General features: G+C 38.7%; 1 protein-coding gene across 1 annotated transcript in view; it reads right to left on the bottom strand.

Moving 5' to 3' along the window:
• Window positions 1–15,353, bottom strand: part of CUL3 (cullin 3) — a 96,302-nt gene that overhangs the window by 6,143 nt on the left and 74,806 nt on the right. Inside the window, exons 11-14 of the mRNA XM_060193681.1 lie at window positions 15,151–15,275; window positions 14,422–14,518; window positions 11,525–11,659; window positions 3,745–3,931 (exon numbers count right to left, since the gene is read on the bottom strand). Of these exons, the coding sequence (XP_060049664.1) occupies window positions 3,745–3,931; window positions 11,525–11,659; window positions 14,422–14,518; window positions 15,151–15,275 (544 nt within the window). The remainder of the gene's footprint in view (window positions 1–3,744; window positions 3,932–11,524; window positions 11,660–14,421; window positions 14,519–15,150; window positions 15,276–15,353) is intronic.

Here is a 15,353-nt window from a genome sequence, read left to right on the forward strand (position 1 = left end):
GTCTATCAACTACAGCAGCTGTCATGCGTTACAATAAATCTAATTCTTCTCAAAGGCTGTGTTATCTGAGTTCTAATTTCTTTGCATGTACGTCAATACTGCCTACAGTAAAACCTACATTAAGGAGTGCGGCCAGTCTCTTTGGGGCTCTGTGGGAGGTGGGAAGATGGCTGATTCTGGGTGAAGCCTGAAGGATGGTTCACAAGGCCATTAGACAAGCACTGTGGGATAGACGAGGATCAGTCAGTCAGAACTTGGGAATGTCTTTTTGCTTTTAATATTTTAATGTATTTATTGGGTAGAGAAAGAAATTAAGAAGGAAGGGGGAGATAGAGAAGAGGAGAGGGAGAGGGGGGGGGAGAGAGAGAGAGAGAGAGAGAGAGCGCAACACCTGCAGCCCTGCTTCACCACTCGACAAGTACTCCCTCTACAGGTGGGGACTAGGAGCTTGAACCTGGGTCCTTGTGCACTGTAATGTGTGTGCTCAGCCAAGTGCGCCACTGCCTGGCCCCAGGAATGTCTCTGACTATCCTTAAAGGCAATTTCTAGCTCCACACCTCACTGGTAGGAAAGGCATCTCACAAGAAAGCCTTATTTCCTCATCTCTTCAACTAAAAATACCTACTTTTACTTTTAAAACTAATTCTTTGATTCCTTCCACCTTTGGAAAAAAGTAACTGGTCTGATTTTGAGGGTTTGTTTTTTTTTTCCCCCTTAAAAACTGTAGTTGGCCATCAAATTTTGCATGTAATTTCAGGGAACTGAAGTCAAGAATCTTTTTTCCAGTCTCAAAGAAAGGATAGTCTGCCTTCTCTCCTAATTAAGCTTTTTCTCCTTGTGGGTTCCAAAGCAATCAGAAGACTTGGTCCATCAAAAATAATCATTAAATATCAGTTGTTATTATCATGATAGTTTGCCACTTTCTTTTGCCTGAGCCTAAGCATTATTAACCTTTTCCTTTCAACTAGTTCCTTTCAAATATGCAGCCAGGAATCAGAGGCATCCTCAAGCTCTCATTTTTAATCTTTCATGCTAACAGGGGGAAAAAAAAAACATGGGCTGGTAAAATGTTTACTTGGATAATCTGATTATTTTACTATGCACACAACCCAGCAACTGGGAGGAGTGCTGTGGTGTTTGTCTTTCTCCCTCCACCCACCCTGCCCTGCCCTATCTCATCCCAGAGTGATGAAACCCTGGTGATAAACAGAAAAAATTGAAATGCTGGGAGCTGGGTGGTAGCGCAGCGGGTTAAGCACACATGGTGCAAAGCACAAGGACCGGCATAAGGATCCCGGTTGAGTCTCCGGCTCCCCACCTGTAGGCGAGTCGCTTCACAAGTGGTGAAGCAGGTCTGCAGGTGTCTATCTTTCTCTCCCCCTCTCTGTCTTCCCCTCTTCTCTCCATTTCTCTCTGTCCTATCCAACAAGGATGACATCAGTAACAACAATAACTACAACCAACACAACAACAAGGACAACAAAATAGGACAAATAGCCTCCAGGAGCAGTGGATTTATAGTGCAGGCACTGAGCCCCAGCAATAACCCTGGAGGCAAAATTAAATTAAATTAAAAAAAATTCAAATGTTGCCTGTTTTCAATTTCTCATGTATCACCTTTATTTTTCCTTTTAAGGAAAAAAATGGGGTGGGGGAAGGCAGTGGTGGCGGCAATAGACACACTAGGTAATTCAGATATATTTCACCCAATATTTCCTTCTCAATCTAGGATACAAGGATCTGATTACAAGTTTCAGTAATCAAAAGCAGGCTTGACTTTGACAATTTAAGAAAACCTATTTAATAACATAGGTAAAATTCCATTAAATCACTAAGATAAAAGAAACACAAAAATTCTAATATATACCAAATATTACTAAGTCTCAATATACTTTAAGAATCATTTCAGGGTGAAAATATAATTTTATAAAATTCTAATAGTAGAAAAGAACTTTAAGAGATGTAGTAATCTTTTTCACCATATAAAACTAATATTGTTTTCTATATTCCTATTTTAATCAGATTTAAATTACTATACTCACACACCTAACACTAAAAATTAAAAATCCATAAAGAGAAGGCCATGAGGAGAAGGCTATTTATTTGATAATAGTAATCATATCTGGCAATATTATTGCTAGGCATGAGAGAATCTGGAATTATAACAGTCAAGGTTGAAAGCAAGAAAACCGGCTTTGAAGTAGCCCAACTATTTCCCAGGACTTTGCTAACTAAAGTGCTCACTGCTGGAAGGCAAGAGCGCAGAAGTTGCTGGCAGGTGCGGTGTACAGCTGTACCTTACAGTCTCCTTCCTTTTTTTTTTTTTTTTTTTTAATATTTTTTACTCTTTATTTATTTGTTGTATAGCGACTGTCAGAAACTGAGAGGGGAGTGACAGAGGCAGAGAGACACAGACACCTGCAGCCCTGCTTCACCACTTGTGAAGCTTTCCCCCTGCAAGTGGGGACCCGGGGCTTGAACCTGGGTCCTTGCTCACTACAACATGTGCGCTCATCCAGGTGTGCCACCGCCACCTGGGCCCCTCCTTTATAGTCTTCTAAGTCTGTAAACCAGTGTTCAATCACCAATGAACAAATCAGAAGAAGCCATTTTGCAAAGCAACCACATGTGGTGCGTCTATGGAGTCCCTGAGTCAGTGTGCTCCACAGTCACTGTGTATGGAACACTCACTCCAGCACAGCATGGGGCACGCTCCACGGACCCGCAGGTGTCTCTCCTGTCTTTGTGTTCAAAACTGTGATAGACACTGAGAGAAACAGGGTGAGAGGAGAGCTCGAGAGATGCCTGCAGCCTTCTCCACCGCTCGTGAAGCTCCCCCCTTGCAGGTGGGAACTGGGAGCTCAAACCTACGGAGACCTCGTGAGCTTTACTGGTTATGCTACTGCCCGGTCCCTCGACTCCTCCTTCTCTTGAAATTAGGCTGCTCGAGGATTTGAACATGCACAAAGCCCTCAATTCATTCCCTCAGGCCACATTCAGATTTGTTCCTTCTTACTTGGAAAATACTGTTTAACTATGTAAATAAAGAAACGTAATAATAGATTAGTACTGAGAAGCTTATCAAATATTACTTCTGAGATCATATAGCAAAATCATTAGAACCCATCAGCAAAGTGAAGTGTCTTTTTTGCCCACTAGATACACAGAAAACATACACTCCACAAGCTAAAAATACAAAAGTAGTATATTCACTGTCCATTATCGACATCCATCCATTATTGACAAAAGTCAAATTGTACAAAAAACTATTAACAGAAGCGTTACTTATTATGTTTTAAGTTAAGAGATTTCTAACTTGAGATTTTTTGGTATGGATTTTAAGATTTTGAAACTTTAAAAAGAATAAAAATATCAACAGCTGCATCTAAAGATTAAACTGGGCAGGCAACTCTCAATTCTGAGAAATGTGTAGATCAGCTTTAAAAGTAGGTGACCATTAACTATTTGTTAAAACAATCTCTACATACCAGTATGTTTATAAAACTGTATTTCACTTGTTGAAAACTACATAAAAATAAGTATCTTATTCACAGTATGAATTACTTTTAAAAACTCTTGCCATACTTGGACTCAAACCACATTTTAACAGCAGCACATAGCAACAAAAGCTGCTTTATTTCGTAAGCCTATGCATCCCACAGCACCTGGAAAGTGTTCATTAATTTAGAGACAGAAATCCAACAGACAATTTTTGTTGAGAAGGAAACACAGAATCTCACATACCTGTTTGGATCTTGACTCTGTGTAGTTTGGATGTGAACTGGTCGTTCACTGTAAATATGTGACCATTCTCTATTTCCTTTGACTTGGGCTCTTTTGTGAGAACCCGCTGTGTTGGTTTCCCACAGGCGAGAGACTGCAGTGCTCTAACAAGTTCTCTTTCAGGGATATCTGTCTCTTGCTGGATTTCCTGAAATGTCACCAGATTTAACATAGTTAGACTTTTCGAAAGATTAATATAGATTAAGCAGTAGGCAAAACTGACTAGGCAGTAGTCAGAGTAGGCATTCTGTCAAAGAAAGAATTCATGACAAATAAGGCCCTGATGACACTTCAGTTATGTGGACTGCAAAAGGGGATCCCATTTGCAAACCACTCAACAGTTGTGTACGTCTCTATTTTAGGATCTATAGTCTGAAAGCATCATCCAGCAAAGGTGACTAAGAATCTAATTTAAAATTTAGGGGCTGGGCAGTGGCACACCTGGTTGAGCACACATTACAATGTGCGAGGACCTGGGTTCAAGCCCCAAGTTCCTACCTGCAGGAGGAACGCTTACAAGTGGTGAAGCAGGGCTGCAGACGTCTCTCTGTCTCTCTCCCTATCTCCCCCTTCCCTCTTGGTTTCTGACTTTCTATCCAAAAATGTTTTTTTTAATTTAAATTAAGTTAAAGGGCGACAAGACAGCTTGCTGGATACTACACTTGCTCTGCCCTGGGTATGACTCAGGTTCGAGTCTGGCCCCTATCTCACTGAGACACTTCAGTGCTGCTGTCTCTTTTCTTTCTATGTGGGGAAAACAATTAACCTGGAGCGATAACACAATACCCCCCCCCCACCCACTGCAAAACAAATTTAGTTAAAACAAAATGTTAGTCAACATGTAACTATTAATTTTAGAAAGTCTATAATCTTCCAAATATATCCACACTACTCTCTTGCTTCAGAGCAATTTCTTTCACACAAAGAGCAATATACCCAAATTAAGACTTTCTATCATGCAATCAAAGCATACAGTGCAAAGTCTCTATTTATTGTCTACAACCAAATGAAAACACAGCTAAATATCTAAGAACACTCAATGTGAAAATTCACTAAGAAATTGGTTTTAACTATTGTATTTCACTGTTGACTATAATTAATTTCCCAATAAGGAAATAAAAAAAATAAACTGGTTTTAAGTACAGGCGATAATATTGTCAGTTTATACAAGGCATGAACAAAGTGCAACACTTAACAAAAAGCAGCTGAGGAAAGAATGCAATTTGTTAAATTAATGTCCTCTTATGTCAACAAGACAGTGAGAACTGCACATATGTGATTTAGTCTTCACAACTCTAAGAGGGTGTGTGTGTGTGTGTGTGTGTGTGTGTGTGTGTGTGTATTTTTTAGGATAAATCACTTTGACTCAGTGAAAAACTAAGTTGTTTCTTTCTCAAAAGCAGCTCAGAAGAAAGACAGGATGGGGTATTTGGATTAGGAGTAGAGTCATTGCACCTTTCACAAGAGACGAAGCAACAGTTACATTAACACACACACACACACACACACACACACACACACACACACACACACACACACACACACACACACAACACCAGATGCCAACTCCAGCAAGTCAGACAGAACTTTAGAACACTGGTGATCATACCTTATAATTATGCAAATGTAAAAAAGAGCATTATTTTTCTTGATAATGGTTTGCCTTCACTGTTATGGGTGGAATTTTTCAGCTAGAAAGAAAGGGACGGGCAGAGGAGAGATGGAAAGATAGCAAAGCAGCAAAGTTTCCCGTTTCAGTGGGGACCAGGCTTCAAAGTGGCAGATCAGGAACCTTTCCCTCTCAGGTGAGTTTATTTTTATCCTATCAAAAGACTAAGGTATCTTCTTAGGTGAAAATTTACAATTACAAGAGTAAATGATGCAGTTCAACATGCAACCAGTGCTATCTCCTACATAGCTCCTTATACACACAAACATACAAATACGCATGTGATATACCAACGTACACAAGCAGGATCATCTGGAGTCCAGTATTAGTGATAAATGCATACAGGATATTATAGGAACATTACGAACTTTTTGGCCATTTTCTCACAGAACTCCAAATCCTTTCAAAGTCTAAACGAAAGCAGCGCGTGCACCCAGTCCCTGCTAGAGTGTGCATTTGTCTTCGAGCACAAGTCAGATTTTCTGATGCAGATCTGTTCCCTCAGGTTATAAAGAGTTCCTATTTCCCCAGAGCACTGAAAACTCCCTTTAAAGTTGTTAAACTACTCATAATACTCATAATTCGGTCTGAACATCCATTTTCTCTCCTAAACACACACAAAAAAGATTCTGTTTCTTGGGCCCATCTGTTGGGTTAAAAAATGGCATCTCATTATCTTAATTTGACTTCCACGGCCATTAGGACAAAAGACGATCTCTATGTGTGCAAGGTTATTCACTGCAATCTTCTTCCACGCTCTGTATCCTCATACCCTCTGAATGTTTTAGAATTTGTTTTTGTACTCACACTGGTGCTCTTTAAATGCCAATTAATTTGTCATATTGTACAATCTTTCATAGTCCATCTTTCAACTTATATATTACCACACAGGTATTTTACTACCTCTCATGTGGCTAAACAGATCAGTCTGTTCCTCTGTGGTTTATGTAATATGGTTAAAAATGCTCTTTTCACATTGCACTTATCAAAACTATTATTTCCCCTATTACTTTCACATACAGATTCGTGCTTCCATCTACAAAGAATTTAATCTTGCAATAAAAGAAAAATGGATCTAAGAGGCCCATACTACTCCTGTATTACACAAATGAAGAAGCAATTACTTCCATCAGTCTGATTTAAAAATGGCAGTCTTACTACTCAAGTCTTATTACTAGACTTCATATTAATCTATTTCTAGACTATTCTGTTCAAGTGACATTGCTAGAAGACAATTTTACAGTTCTATGCTGACATCAGGGCAGAGTCTTTCCCCTACTTAAGAATATCTTTTTATTGTATTTTATTTATTTTCCCCTCTAGGGTTATTGATGGGGATCTATAACTCCACTACGTATCCACTGCTCCAGGAGGTTATTTTTTCCCTTTTGTTGCCCTTATTTATCATTGTTGGATAGGACAGAGAGAAACTGAGAGAGGAGGGGGAGCCAGAGGGGGGAAAGATAGACACCTACAGACCTGCTTCACCGCTTGTGAAGTGAACCCCCTGCAAGTAGGGAGCCAGGGGCTCAAACCAGGATCCTTATGCCAATCTGTGCACTTTGCGCCATATGTGCCTAATGCACTGTAAGAATATCTCAAACCCGTACTCCTTCAGAAAATTTTTCACCCTTTCTCATTCAGGTGAATCTTGGACTGAGCTAGTCAAGTTCCATAAAACACTTTTTTTTTTGTTAGACACTGACTTAAAAATAGGTCCTTTAAGCATTGGAGGTGATTAAACAGGCAAAACACACGCTTTACAAACCTAGAGTCAACCACAGGTTCGATTCCTAGCACTCAATATGGCTCTGGTTGGCCTCATTCTCATGTAAATAATTCTTAAAAAACCAAACAAACAACCCTCACATATCGTTTCTTCATTCAGGTGCTTTTTAAAAATATTTACTTATTTTGGATAATAACAGAAATTGAGAGTGGAGGGAGAGAAAGAGACACTTTCAGTACTGTTTCATAGCTGGTGTGTCCAGCCCTGAATCAGGTACTTTTATGCTTTCACATCCTTTTAAAAGCATCGCATTTATTGGACAGCGACAAAGAGAAATCAAGAGGGAAGCCAGAGAAACAGCTGCAGCACGTTTCACCACTGGTGAAGCCTTCCTCCTGTATGTGGGGATGGGGTGGGCATGAACCTGTGTTCTTATGCAGGTTTATGTGAGCTCAACTGGGTGAGCCAGTACCTTGCCTTTGCTTTCAATTCTTTCACTCTTATAATATTATTTATTGTAAGTCTTCTCTACCTTTCTTGCTAGAATGGTTCCTAGTAAGACTGTGATTAATAGTGATCTCATGCCATTTTCTTTTAGTTTACAAAAGAAAAAAAAACACGTTGATTTTTGCAATGAAACTCCTCTTAGATAAATGGTTTCTTATAGCTGCCAATCATACCACCTACAATTTTTGTGAACACACCTGACATTTATAATATAACTTGGCCCCAGCTGTAGTGAAAAGAAGCCAAATATTTTACTACTAATTCCAGGATGTTTAGCTCTCTCACTAAATACACCTTGTATAACATTTGGAGCATTTCATTCAAACAGTCCTATCCCCCAAAGAGTGGCTTAGTGTCTACACGCAGTAAGGAATAAGGACCAACTCAAATTTGTTTTCTGTGTACCCACAGAGATTATTAACTGGCGTTTTCTTATTCTGGTATCTGGCAATACAGCAAGTGATCAGTTATGATCATCATTACTATAATAAAATCTTATTTAACCACCTGTTAATAAATTCTATCAGTTCTAGGGTAAATTCTATTTGGGCAAGTAGCACATCCTTTCGTTGGGACTACTGAATATGGCTTGCTAAGATCTGGGCATCAATGATGAATAACCCGTGCTTTCTGTACTGCCCAGGACTCATCTTCAGTAGTTAACAAAAGTCAGTTTCAGACATTTTCCAGAGGTGTTACGCACATTTGGCTTTCTAGGTTCAAACTTCTCTATGACTTTCAATTTTAACACTGTGCATTATTCCAGAACTCCACATCCTCCTTTTTTATTATCAGTCAGTCATTTGTGACAGAATTCTATGATAATAGAAGTATCTGTTTCTCCTCCCAACATTTTAATGTAAAGTTATACATGACTGACTGCCTGACAGTCCACATACTTTGCTTAATCACTACTGTTGGAACTCAATCACACATAACCTATGACTAAAAACTAAGACTGTTCTCTAAGTAACTCACACCTGGAAAACTAAGTGTGAAACTTCTTTTTTTTCTCTTTTAAATTTTTTTATTATATTTATTTATTTACTGGATGGAGACAGCCAGAAATTGAGAGGGACGGGGGTGATAGAGAGGGAGAGAGACAGAGAGACACCTGCAGCCCTGCTTCACCACTCACGAAGCTTTCCCCAGGCAGGTGGGGACCAGGGGCTCAAACCTTGTGCACTGTAACATGTGTGCTCAACCAGGTGCGCCATCACCTGGCTCCAGTATGAAACTTCTTAACTAAAATTTTCAAAACACTTCTGCAAGGCTTATCACATAATAATGGTAATTTCTTAATTATATCCAACACAAACATGACAGCATGGAAATGGATATTAAAACTGGTCTGGAACTTAGTTATTTTTAATTTCAAACTTATTTCTATATTCATTTACACTTGAAACTTGGCTTTTTAGTAAGCATAATCTTGGAGGCCAGGTGGTGGCACACCTGTTAAACACTTACATTAGCACCTGGGTTCAAGTCCCGGGTCCCCACCTGCAGGGGAAAGCTTCATGAGTGGTGAAGCAGGGCTGCAGGTGTGTCTCTGTCTCCCTATCTCCCCTTTCCTCTCAAGATGTCTTTGTAGAGACCCAGTAATAAACAAACATTTTAAAAAATCATCACTTTAAATTTAGATTTAGTGTGAATTACATAATCTTCATTTCAACTCCAACACATCCACTAGAGACATAAGGAAAAAACTAAGTGAATTTAATATAATTAAGTCATGACTTAATGGGGAGAAATAAAGAGAGAGAGATGGTGTAAAAGAAATCTGACTATCAAAATAGTGCAACATTGACTAAGAACAGAAAAATGGGGGCCAGGTGGTGGTGCACCTGGTTGAACGCACATGTTACAGTGAGCAAGGACCCAGGTTTGAGCCCCCGGTTCCCACCTGCAGGTGTCTGTCTCTCTGTTGCTCTTCCTCTCTATCACTCCCTTCCCCCTTGATTTTTTCTATCCAATAAATAAATAGATAACTAAAATTTTTAAAAAGAAAAAAGAGAAAAACGAGTGAAGCAGAGAAACATGAGCAATGGCAGGCCCACAATCTACCAGTCAACTGACTTTTTAAAATAAAGGCATCATAGTATCTCAAGGGAAGAAAACAGTGTTTTCCACAAATGATATAAAATGTTCACTGAATACCTGGGCACAGGAGGAAAATAATTCCTAATGGTTACCTTGCATTATACACAAATTTAACTTAAAACTGATTATAGGTTTCAATTTAAGTAACTATTTAAGAAAATCTTTACAACTTTGGGGCAACCTATAATTTCTTAGACAACCTCAAAATTATTAACTATGAGAGGGAAGAATAGTTACTAGAGACTCTGTCAATATTAAGGAAAGTTCTGCTCTTGAAAACATGCCATTAAAAGTTAAGATGTTTAATGTTAATCAGAAAAGGCAAACTAAGTTCGTAACTTTTTGTTGTTGTTGTTGTTCCTTGCAGGGGTTTTTCCATTCTGGGCTGACTTTCCCATATAGAAAGAGAGAGAAACAGAAGGAAAGAGGCCATAGTACTGAAGATTCCACCAGCATGGTGAGGGTAGGGTTCAAACCTGGACCATGTGTGCATGGGAAAGTAGTTAAAATATCCAGGTGAGCTATCTTGCTGGCCCAAATTCACAATGATTCACAGTTATAGTTACTCACCAGCCAAAATAAAACAGACTATCAATAGCAAATTCTGGAGAAGAAGCCACTCGAGTTCTCCTACACTGCTGGCAGGAATGTGAAATCATAATCACTTTGGGACATCACCTACCAGATTCTTAGAAAGTTAAACTATACCGTGGTCTGGGAGGTGGCTCAGTGATAAAGCTTTGGACTCTCAAGCATGAGGTCCTGAGTTCAATCCCTGGCAGCACATGTGCCAGAGTGATGTCTGGTTCTCTCTCCTCCTATCTCATTAATAATAATAATAATAAAAAAAAAAAGTTAAACTATACCTAGCGCTCCTCTTAACAGCTCAAACCTTAACTGGTGAGTGGGTAAAGAAAATGTAGTAGACCCATTAATAGACTGCAATTATCACTCTGCAATAAAGAAAGTACTGAAATTATAAAGGCACATCAAATCTCAAACTTATGGTATATGGAAGAAGCTGAATAAAAGTGATAGATGTGATCTCATTCATATGAAATCCTAGGATGAAAAAACCCATCTAGAATGATATAAGGCAGATCACTGGCTGCCTGGATTTATCATGGGGAGAGACTAATGAAAAGCATCATGGGAAGAGACTAATGAAAAGAAGCATAAAAAAAATTAGAGGGAGGCAACAGCAAAACTGCTCAGCTGGAGAGTGTGCCTGCCTTTGCCTTGCATGCCACCTAGGTTCAACGCCAGCCACCACTGCATCCGAGGCAGCTTCGGTGATGGGATGCACTTCTCTGCCTCTATCTGAAAGTCAGCCCATAGCAGGGAAGCCCAGGCAACAGTAAAAAACAAAACAAAAAAAGGGTGGGGGTCTCCCTATATTCTGACTGAGATCATAGTTACACAGATGTATAGACTTGGTAAAACTCAACAAACTGTGCACTTATATAGGGTAATGTTTTATTATATAGAGCTTACACTTTCACAAAACTGACTTTTTTTTTTAAAGCAAAAGGAAAAGTGTCCCAATAATCACAACATATTCACAGGGTTCCAGAGCCCCGTTTATGCTATTTCACTTGATTGGTATTCAAAGGTGACTTTAATCATCATCATCAATCATCACGTGTGACACCTGTCAAGTTTCTTAAGATGCAAGTTAACAGGTAAGAACTAGAAACAATACAATTGGTTAGAACTATGTAATGCAACCATACCTCAAACGTATACTTTTCTCTGTTGTTAAAGAGCATTAATATGGTCATCTGGAAGGTGGACACTTGCAGTATGTGCTTCCGTGTGTTAGAGCCAGTCACCTGTGCTCCTCCAACACCAACTTCAGATCCGTCTTCCTATTTCATTAAACAAACACAGTATCTTTGATGACTGAAAGTACACTTGAGAAATAAGCCTGGAATAATGTCCAAACCCCCAAGCCTGATAATTCAATGCCATACGGAAAGGAAATGCCATCTTAAAATCTGTACCTGCATGTAAGTGTGAGTATATAGTTACATAAATACAAAAGGTTTAGCACTGGCCTTTTTTCCATCATGAGAGAAATTAATGAGCTTAAGCAAGTACTTATCCAACAATTTCTGATATTTACAGCTAAAAATAATTGAACATTACACAAAGAGATGATAGGCGTATGTGTCATCCCTACCAAATGAGAGGGTTACTGTGGCTGGGGGGTGGCACACATAGTTGAGAGCATGTCACCAAATAACAAAACTACGCTTATTTTGATGCGATCAAATCATAATAGAGTGAACCTGTTTGATTCTTAAAGCCTGTGACTATTCTACAATTTTAGCAATGCAAATTAGAAAATTTTTTTAAAAATTAGAAGATTAAGTCTTCAAAATTAAGTCATGAATTCTTTTTTTTTTTTATTTAAGAAAGGATTAATTAACAAAACCATAGGGTAGGAGGGGTACAACTCCACACAATTCCCACCACCTAATCTCCATATCCCACCCACTCCCCCGATAGCTTTCCCATTCTCTATCCCTCTGGGAGCATGGACCCAGGGTCATTGTGGGTTGCAGAAGGTAGAAGGTCTGGCTTCTGTAATTGCTTCCCCGCTGATGCGTTGACTGGTCGGTCCATACTCCCAATCTGCCTCTCTCTTTCCCTAGTAGGGTGGGTCTCTGGGGAAGCTGAGCTCCAGGACATATTGGTGGGGTCTTCAATCAAGTCATGAATTCTTAAAGCCTAACATTCTTTAACAGAACATCACAAGTAACGACTTAAAGAGAAAAAAACCTCTGCTTTAAAACAAAAGCGAATGGTAGTCTAAACTTAATTTTTCAGTAATTTTGATCTTCTCACTAATACTAAAATACATAATCGTGTCAAACATTACTCAATTAAACTGTAAAGAGTACTTCCCATTTAGATAATATAACTATCAGAATATGTGGACGCATTTAGAAATATTTGGTGTTGAATGATGTAATAAGAAACTAGGAAAAATCTCATTTAAATGTGGGAACACTGGTATTTGTTGCCTAGATGACAAATTAGGTACTTTCTTTAATATACATTTCATTTCTTTTCTATTAAAAAGTACTATTGCAGAAAACTAAGAAATGTTACGCATGTGCAAACTACTGCATTTTACTGTCGGCTGTAACCATTAATCCCGCAATAAAAAAATTTTAAAAAAGTAAAATGTCAATGCAAGAAGTAAAATTATCAATCCATGCTTTTCCTAAATAAATACATTATGACTCTGATTTGCTTTTATATCAAGCAATGAAATCATATCACTACTCAAAATCTCACTATTCAGATATATGTATCTCACAAAAAAGAAATGAAGGTATAAAATTTTGGGACAAAATGGATGGAGCTCAGGTGATTACTTAGTGAAATAAGTAAGAGATGAAAGACAAAATCCAGTTGGTTTCACTCACATGTAGAACTTTAGGGTACTGAAACAACCTGCAACAAATAATCCTGAGGCAAGCAGCCGTCTCTAAGACTTTGTGAGCACAACAGGTGGCTGGCTATGGCTGTGAGAGAGGGGCCAGGACTTTGGTGGTGGCTACAGTGTGGACTGCTTTGTATTCTTACAGTTGGGATGCACTGGATCGACCTTCTTGTGGTGCATCCCGTGAGTACCCATTCATTGGGGAAACTGACGATCCTTCCTAGCCTAGCCGACTTAATCCACATGGATCCCAGTCACTTTCAAAGCCAGCAACAAGCAGCTCCTGACAGCTTTCAACCTGATGCTGTTGACTGGCTATGGAAGAAGGGCAAGCGCTAGAAGAAGAAGTGGCTACAGTGTGGACTGCTTTGTATTCTTAGTGGCTACAGTGTGGACTGCTTTGCATTCTTAGAAACTTGTAAACCACTCTTATTAATTAAAATGACTTGACAGCATAAGGACCCCAGTTCGAACCCCTGGCTCCCCACCTGCAGGGGAGTTGCTTCACAAGCGGTGAAGCAGGTCTGCAGGTGTTTATCTTTCTCTCCCCTCCACTGTCTTCCCCTCCTCTCTCCATTTCTCTCTGTCCTATCTAACAACGACGACATCTATAACAACAACAATAACTACAACAACAATGGGGGAAAAAAAAGCAACAAGGGCAACAAAAGGAAAAATAAGAAATGACTTGAGAAAAAGAAAAATGAAGGTCATTAAAAAATCAAGGTCATTTTCATTAGTCATATTACTGTTTTTAAAGTTATAATAATCTGCTAGTAATAGTTTATACATTTTATAAATCAAGTACTAATTTTTTAATTTTATTTACTGGAAATAAGAATTCTAGGAAACTGGTAAGTTTGAAAAGGAATTCACAGCTTTTCATACCCTCAGATTCACTGACATTTCATTATTTTGTGTAATATTGTCTAAAATCTGATCTTAAAGAAAATCTGTAATTATCTTATATTCCCCTCTAAACAAGGCTACCAGTAGTCTTCAAATTGACAAAGAAAGGTATTAAAGTATGAGGAAAAAGAAGTATAATGCTTCCTCACAATTTAAATATTTGAAGCAGGTATGAAATGATTTACCCAGGTCAACAAAACTCAAAATCAATCCCACAGTCAAATTTTAGCTAGTTAATATCACTATGCCCAAGCTATCGATATTTACCTTTTTAACTGGTCCATAAAAGGTGGCATTGAGATCCGCAGAGCCCATATGATGTTGGAGTGTGAGCTGTCGACCACTGTGTTTGGCTAAGTAAAACCTTCAGCAAATCAAACCAGATTTTAGCAGTCATACAACTTAAATATTTAAAGCTGTAAACTACAGGATTACAATCCATAACAAAAATACATGTGAGGGAAACTTTGAAAGCTACAGTAAATCATAGGAGTCAAGTTTAGTTCTCATGTTTTTACAGAGGAGAAAGGGAAAGGGGGGGGACGACAAAGGGTTAAGAAGACAGGTACCTTAGCTAGACTGTAAATGAGGAAAACTGCATACTAAGTGATTCTTATGTGCACATTTTCCTCTTGGTGTGCTGTTCAGTTACCACTGTTCAAAGACTACCTTTCCCACTCATCAACTTATTCTAACGTTAGTAGCAACTTTAACAATACAAAATATACTTCTAAGCATTAAAGTTAAAGGACATTAAAAATTACTCCTCTGAAAAGAGTTTATGTAACATCCTTACACATTGAACATGAGGTAGAAAGTAAAGTAATATTCATTCTCAATCGGGGACATGAATAAGACTCAAATTTACCTGCACTTTGAACAGTTTCTTATACTACTAAGTTGTTGAAAAAGTAATGATGCATTTTTGCACTGAAAAAAACAAGTCATGACTTTTCTGACAACCCTATAGAAATACAAAATCTGATATAGGTTTACCTTCTAAAGATCTCAAAAGCGTGTCTTGGTGCTGGTGGGATGTTGCACTTTGGTGTGGCTGACTGAGTGGGCCAATAACCTGTCGTGAGCACCCGGACTGTGAGGTCAACACCACCTAAAGAGACCTGTGCAAAAATGGAAGAGAGGGTTCATCTAGATTAGCGAGGATTTGCTACCCTTTCTTTTTAGAAATGGTATTACTG

The sequence above is a fragment of the Erinaceus europaeus genome, chromosome 7 (assembly GCF_950295315.1).
Source record: "Erinaceus europaeus chromosome 7, mEriEur2.1, whole genome shotgun sequence".
NCBI lineage: Eukaryota > Metazoa > Chordata > Mammalia > Eulipotyphla > Erinaceidae > Erinaceus > Erinaceus europaeus.